Source organism: Panthera tigris, chromosome B4 (assembly GCF_018350195.1).
Source record: "Panthera tigris isolate Pti1 chromosome B4, P.tigris_Pti1_mat1.1, whole genome shotgun sequence".
NCBI classification, from domain to species: Eukaryota; Metazoa; Chordata; class Mammalia; order Carnivora; family Felidae; genus Panthera; species Panthera tigris.
Window position 1 is genome coordinate 44,728,422 of NC_056666.1, and position 7,995 is coordinate 44,736,416.

Here is a 7,995-nt window from a genome sequence, read left to right on the forward strand (position 1 = left end):
TGTACATACAGTAAGATATTCCTAATATGGCTTCTATTTCCACCTTAGTATCCTTTGCCTGGCTGTTATTCAGAGAAATTGGATACTGAGGTGTTATTTTTGTAATGTGAGTAGATGATCAAGTTTCTAGGGTCCACAATATGAAGACATGAAGTTTCCAGGATTTCCTTTAGCCCTCAGGGGTTTGTTGTTGTTGTTGTTCCCTTGCCTAATAAATCTAAATAAATTGGTCTCTGCATAGGTGGGTGGTGGGGACAGATACTCTTTAAGTCAATATTGAAAAGAATGTAAGCTTCAGTTTATGCATCTAATTGTCTATTGTTTCTTTAACTTACAAGGCAGTCAATATACATCTTTTTAAATCTATCGGTTTAATCAATATGTATCTTGCACTGTCAGATTCAGAGAAGAAAGATTAACATATGAAACTCAGGTGGAAGTAATTTTTATTTTTGCCAGAGTTATTGATGAGAATATTTATAAACACTTTCTCTTCTCCGGGCAAAGTTTATGGCTACTCAAGGCTGGTTAATAACAGGGTCAATCCCTCCGCAATATCCTTTCCGCAACGTAAATGACATACTGTTGTTGAAGTTTCCCAAATAGACATTTCATAGATAACTTACGTATGATCCAAATAGTATTCTGGAATGTAGTGATGCTCCGTATTGAATCAATGTCTCCTTTGACAGTTTTGACGTTTTAACATCTCAGTACATAAGTTTTTGATTGAAGATCTCATCTTATGAGGGTATCACGACAATCAGTTCCCGCTATAGTCCTAGTCTGCTAAAAGCAAACTTACGCGTTGTTTGGGGGGAGAAATATACTTCAATAAGCAATAAATAGTTCTTTTTTTAGCCAACCTTGTTTTATAGAAACTTTCTATATAAACTCTCCTTCTCTCACACAGATAGAGAATCTTTCATTCATCTATAGTCTAAAATAATTTTTGAACTTGCTGTGACAGTATTTATTTTAATCACAATACATATCTTGCTTGTGTTAATAATCAGTATTAATTTCTGCCGCATTCCTAGAATTACATAACATTTGATTAAGGCTGTCACCATATTGAGCTTTTTCCGAAGGTGGAGACTAGTCAGATGATCTGAGAAAAATAGTGTAACTAGGATCCTGGGGACTGAGTGAGTTGCTTTTCATAAGAATGCAAATAACAAGGGGATGCTATTACAGTTGTTCTGAATTCGTTGTACAATTTTGCATCTAGAGAAATGATTTAGACCTAACTATGAAAATACTCTCTCCTCTGACAGTTGATATTAGGATATTAACTTTTATATGTTCTGAAACATGTTAAAAAAAAAAACTCTGAAGGGAAGGAGAGAGAGAGAGAGAGAGAGAAGAGCAAGAGACAAAGAGAAAGAGGCAAAATGGTCTCTAAGTTACAACTATAGTTACATTAAATATATCTAAGAGTAATTAACCATATGAAACCAACATTAATGCAAGAACTGAAGACCACTAAGAAACATCATGTCTTCCTTCCTAGTAAATGCTAGCCTTCAGATCCGTTTGTGGTGATTAGTGATTTCTTCTTTTTAGGATACACTTTACTTTCCACAGCACCCTTAGAGACGCCTGCCGTAATTTATTGTTCCCCAGAATTAGAATCAATGAATGGCTTGGATAGATGAGAGCTATCAACTCACCAATCATCACAGCTAATTCAGTCTCTGGCATAAAGTAGCTGGAGGTGGCTACGAGAAAAGCCAAATAGTAAGCAATGAAAAGGAGGAGGAAGGAGATGACAGCTTTCATGGCTCCCACATGGGCTTCTATGCTGGTGTCCCTGCACCCCGTGGCACTGACCTTCATCTGCCTGGTATGTCTCCACAGGGAGAGGAGCAAGAGGAGAAATGAGATCACGGACACGGAAAAGGGGAATAGCGTCAACAGGTTGAGGCAAATCTTGACGGAAGCATATTGGGCTTTATTTACTCTGCATTTCACAGTTATGTTTGTTTTCTTCTTTACCTTAACACAAGACCTGAAATCATCGTTCAGATTCTCAGAGACAACAAGGCTAATAAACACAGAGAAGGCCAAGCATCCCTGCAGGATCCTAGGAATCGCACTGTCAATTTTCCACTTCATCCAGAGGAAAAGGGGATGGAAGAAATTCGCGATCTTGAGGAAATAGAAAATGCTGAGGCAGGTGGCAAACCAGACATTTAAATGGTTGGTGAGCGTCCAGAAGAAGTCAATGATTCTCATTTCTTTACCGGTAGTATAGACATCTGGATACAGCCCCAGTATAAAATAGTCTAATAGTATGATACATAATAGACAAATTCTGGATATGGCCAGACTTGTGAGGATTAAATCAATGGAGGCAATCTTCCTATTCTTGATCCAGTTCATGCAGTTTACCAATCCAATGAATGCATTCCCTAAAATCCCCATTGCAAATTCTCCAGCGGCTATGAGCATCAAGGCGCTCTCCACTTTATCCAGCATGGTAAAATACAGAAATATCCAACCGCTCCTAGTTGGACTGATGTAGTTTGAAAGGTACATCCACTTCTTAGACTTTGTTGTAATTTTCTTTACCTCTCTTATTGCAGTCTCTCTTGGGATGGAGACTGGAATGATAAGTAGAGACTGTAGCTATGATCATTAAATCCTTATCAGTCTTGAGAAGTTAATGTGATTGGTAATCCCTGGCCTGGCCACCTCGTGTATCACGTGTATGTAAAACCTGTATCAGCAGGTTTTACTTTTCCACACATGGCCAGTTTAGGCTGAGCTACATTTTAGGATGCAAATTAGACCCGTTCCCTTTCATGATCCTGCACTGTCTTTCTAAGGCTATGTTTTTTGTAAGCTTGGGATTCATTAATCTGTGGCACATACTAGTAACCTCAGTAGGACTGCTAGATTTAGCAAATAGAAACACAGGACACCCAGTTAAACTTGAATTTCAAATAAACAATGAATGATTTTTTTTTTTTTTTTTTTTTTTTTAGTGTATGTGCTAATCACATGAGATTGTTGAAGTTCAAATTTAATTGGGTATCCTGTGTTTTATCTGGCAAATCTAACCTCCAAAGATTTTCTAGCAAATAGAAAATGGGCCAAAATCGAAATTCACTTTGCAAAATGATAATATTGATTACTACTAAAAATCTAAAGTTTGGGTTAACATTCAAAACCATAGATTTTCAGGGAATTTAAAAGGTTAACACTAAATATAGGTTATTTGGTTCTAAAAAATATTTTAGCTCATTTATCTTGGTTGTTCAGATGAACATGCACAAGGTTTCATATCATAATGCATTGTCTTATTAGTCAAGTGACATTTAATGGTCATTTAGTTTGTGATGCTATATTTATTTTTATTTTTTTAATGTTTATTTATTTTTGAAAGAGAGACAGGGAGAGACAGAGCACGAGCAGGGGAGGGGCAGAGAGGGAGGGAGACAGAATCTGAAGTAGGCTCCAGGCTCTGAGATGTCAGCACAGAACCTGATGTGGGGCTCGACCTCACAAACCACAAGATCATGACTTGAGCTGAAGTCAGACGCTTAACGGAATGAGCCACCCAAGCACCCCTGTGATGCTATATATATATATAATGAGATGAAGGAGTCATAATAAAAAACATCGATTACCTTTATATTTTCCCTTTTCATTTAAAAAGTACTCAAGGGCAGTTGTACACATGAAAGAAGAGAGCAAAATCCTGTGTTTTGATCTACCCTCTGCCCTCTGCCATGCCAAATTGTATCTGAGAATCTACATCCTTAGCTCTTCTAGACTATTCGGCAGGAGACCGATGATGAAACTTACCTCATTCCTACAGACAAACTCTTACCTTTATGCAGCTTCTCTAAATTTAGAGTTACTGAGAAACACTTTGCAACATAGTGTTTCCACGGAATAATTCTAGGGGTGCTCATACCTTCTTTGGGAACACATATCTTCTCATCCATCCTCAAAGGACAAACCTTCATTCCTGAGATGCAGCTCTGATTTGGGGGGGGGGAAACATGCCTCATTCTGTAGCCATCTTCACAGATGACTGCTTTCCTCTGAGCTTAGAAATGATCCCTGACCCAAGCACATCATTTCCTTTTCCATAGTGTCCTGGTAAATAAAGGGCCTTCAGTAACTATAATCATACCTTTACCGAAATAAATTTTAGAATACGTTTTTTGTTTGCAAGTAAGAGTAGATTTTATACATAGCTGTGTAGTATAGCGTGGAATTTATGGTGCCGGTACTATGAAAGCAGGATGAAAGTTCCTTGAGAGATTAAAAATACAACTATCATATGATCCAGCAAGCCCGATTCTGGGTATTTATCTAAAAGAATTTAAATAATGGAGTGCTAGGGTGGCTCAGTTGATTAACCATCCAACTCTGGATTTCGGCTCAGGTCATGACCTCACAATTTTGTGAGATCGAGCCCCATATTGGGTTCTGCACTGACAGTGAGCCTGCTTGGGATTCTGTGTCTCCCTCTCTCTCTCTGCCCCTCCTCCATGCATACTCTTTCTCTCTCTCTCTCTCAAAATCCATAAACTTAAAACAATAAATAAATTGAAATCGGGGTCTCAACGTGATATTTGCACTCACGTTTATTGCAGTATTATTCACGACAGCTAAATGTAGAAGCACCCTAATTGCCCCCTGACATATGAGTGAATAAAGAAAATGTGTTACATACAGACAATGGATTATCACTCAGTCTTAAAGAGAAGAAAATCTTGCAATACGCAAACACACGGGCGGACCTGGAAGACATTGGGCTAAGTGAAATAAGGTAGTTACAAGAAGGACAAATATTGCCCAGTTCCACTCATATGGGTATCTAGAATAGTCAAATCATAAAAGCAAACAGCAAAACAGTGGCTGCCAGGGCCCGAAGGGACATAAGAATGGTGAGTTGCTATCCGATGAGTATCAAGTTTCAGTTATGTGAGAAATATAGGTTCTAGAGATATGCTCTACAATATTGTGCTTACAGTTAACAACTGTTAACCATATTTTGTACACTTAAAGATTTGTGAAAAACGTAGATCTCATATTAAATGCCCTAACTACAATAAAAAAAAAAAAAACCAGTAAAGAAAACAGAAAAAAAAAATTTGTGTGAGAGTGTTTGGTCACCAGCTTACTACTTTGAACCCCAGTCATGGTCAGTGGAGGTATTTCAAACACTGGAGATACAGAAAACTAAATATGGAGGAAAGGACTTCAGACTAATGGAGGGAAACCTTCCAGAAGTACTAATCTTATAAAATATTTATTGCATCTAAACCTGCAGAAGAATTTAAAGTTCGTTTCAGTGAAGAATTAGCAGATATTTTGCAGAATACACTAATTTATCCCATCAAGAGAACATCAGTTCTCCTGTCTTGTACAACAAATAGCATCCAAAATGCTAGGATATTAGAAATATAGTTGATTAAGTTTATATACATAAGACTGTAAACATTGGGACTTTACGGAGTGAATTTTACATCGTCATATGCAGAAAAATTGATAATCTTCAGGCAATTAATATTTTAGTTATAACAAAAGGAAATGAGAAGATTGAAATAGACCAGAATTTGACATAGCAAATGGCGGGAGCTGAAATGCACAGTCATTATCGGAACAGACGTGAATTTAGACATGCCAGATCAAGTGTTTCAGTGCTACTCTAGTAACGAAGGATTTGTTGTTCACAGTAGAATGAGGTTTTTGTAGTGACTCTATTTTTCTTCTTTTTGTGTGCATGTAATTTACTCTGTATGTGTTATGGGCATACATTGCTTTTTTACTGATAGCATGTAGTTACTCTACAATGTATGCTAATTTCTTCTCAATGAATTGCTTTTCTAGAGTCTTGAGTGGTAAGAGCCCTTGCAGGTCTTATTAAGAAAGGAACCTGAGCAAAGCAGTCTGATTGATATTACTTACCCCCATCCTTTTACCGAGATTGTGAAGAGCACTTAGGAATACCCTTAGAGATGCTTGAATGAGTTCTGTTCCCATCCTACTGCTGCCTGAACAGCAAGTTGTTTGTACAGAAATTTAATTTCAAGGAAAATGAATAGGAGGTTCCAGAATAAGGTCCGCCAGAATATATTATGTAGGAGACAACCTAAAGCCTCACTCACTTGGGAGGAGACAGATACATAACTGGGAAACCGAACCAGACATGGGACAGGGGAGATCCGAGTTCCTAGTTAATAATCCAAATGGGAATGACCCAACAGAGCCACCAAGGGGGCAAAATTAAGGGTCAGCAATGTAAATATGTGATAGGGAAAAAATGAAAAAAATCAAGGCAGTTCAGTGCACTCTACCATGAGCCAAAGTAAAATCTTAAAACAAAGTAACTAGGCAGTACATGCCTAACCTCTGCAGTAAGGCGGCAAAAAGAGTAAGTGTGAGCTCTGAAATTCTCAGAGGAAAGAGTGAAGGTGAGAATCTGGGATGTAAAGACACAGAAAGGATATATACATTCATGTGCTAATAGGCCTCAAGAACACTTCAAGATGTGTACCCAAAATAAATGGGATAACAGGACGAAACAAGAGTGTATTTTTTTAATTAGGCAACAAGATTTGGTTTTCAAGTTTATGTATAAAGCTAAGATTTTACATCATCCAGGCTGTTTTGCCATATCTTGGCATCCTGATAGATGCCTGCCTCAGCTTGTTATTCCCAATAATTAAAATGAGTGAATGACCAGAAGGATAGAGAATTGGTATAGCTTCTCCAAACATCACAGCGAATTTGCTTTCTTTCATAAGGTGGCTAAAAGTCGCCAAAAGGGAAACCTCATAACACACAAAAAGGAGGAAGAGAAATGAAGTCATCGTTTTCATGGCTCCTGCCTGGGCCTCTGTGCTGGGACCTCCACAGCCTGTAACACTGGGTTTCATTTGCTTGACATGTCTCTGTAGGGACATAAAGAAAAAGTGAGATCAATGACACAGTCCATGGGACAATTGCCAACAGGTTAAAGAGGGTCAGCGGGTTGAAGAATTGACTCTTACTTACATGGAACATTCCAGTGCAGTTACTTTTATGTTCTGCAATTTTATGAAACTCCTAATCATAATTTGGTGTCATTGCCAGTAGAAGGCTGACCAAGGAGGAGATGGCCAAACAGCCCAGCAGAATCCAGTGAATCACTCTGTCAATTCTCCCTCTTCAGCCAGAGAAAAAAGTGGGTGGGAGAAATTGGCTATCTTGAGGACATAGAAAACATTGAGGCAGGTGGCAAACCATATACTTAAGTAGTTGGCAAGTGTCCAGATGATATGCATGATGGCTTTTTAGTTTAGCATTTTCATAAAAATCTGGGTAGAGATATCATTATGATGATATTTACTATCATTATACAGAGCAAACACATTCTGGAGATGGCTAGACTGGGGAGGATATAGTCAGTTGAGGAGATCTTTTTCTTCTTAATCCAGTCAATCCAGTTTACCAGTCCAGTGTATACATTCCCCAAAATTCCTATTATGAATTTTCCAGTTATTATGATCATGAAGATGTTGCCTTCTGTACAGAGCATGTTGGTAGAGAGAACACCCTGGTCTCCATTATCATTGCAGGTGGGCTAATTTACAGATTCTCAGTTGAAGGGTGGTAATAAGTTCTTCAAGTCACGAAATAATGTTTTCTTTTCATTCACTATTTGGATTTTGATATCATTCCAGGAGTACCAAGCTCTCTTTGGAAATAGGATGGCTTCTTCATTTGTGAGGACTAAACCAACTGGTTGTTCCAAACATTTTGACTAGCTTTGAGCCTGGGCAAATCATAATCATCACCCTTTAGTGAGTGGTAAGTGAAATGTTTGGTTGAAAATGCTCTCATACCCCTTAAAAGAGATTTGATTTCATGAATTTGCAACAGGCTTCTTGCTATTAAGTTTTGAGTACTCCGTTTGACCTGTTGAACTGAGTTTCAAATAGGGAGCCACAGAAAGCAAAGAAAAAAAACATGTATTCCATAAAAATCACA

General features: G+C 38.0%; 2 protein-coding genes across 2 annotated transcripts; both read right to left on the minus strand.

The window, feature by feature from the left end:
* Nucleotides 1-1,545: 1,545 nt before the first annotated feature.
* TAS2R7 (taste 2 receptor member 7) lies at nucleotides 1,546-2,481 on the minus strand. Its single transcript, XM_007076330.2, has one exon. It carries the CDS (start codon nucleotides 2,479-2,481, stop codon nucleotides 1,546-1,548), a length of 936 nt encoding a protein of 311 aa, XP_007076392.1.
* A 4,133-nt stretch (nucleotides 2,482-6,614) lies between these two features.
* On the minus strand, nucleotides 6,615-7,543 carry TAS2R8 (taste 2 receptor member 8). The gene is given in 5 exon segments (XM_015534931.2): nucleotides 6,615-6,930; nucleotides 6,932-7,167; nucleotides 7,170-7,298; nucleotides 7,300-7,332; nucleotides 7,334-7,543. Coding segments are annotated over 5 exon segments (924 nt in total).
* Between the last annotated feature and the right edge of the window lie 452 nt (nucleotides 7,544-7,995).

Coding starts and splice junctions, on each gene's coding strand:
- TAS2R7 (XM_007076330.2), bottom strand. CDS start 2,481: ATGCTGGATAAAGTGGAGAGCGCCTTGATGCTCATAGCCGCTGGAGAA.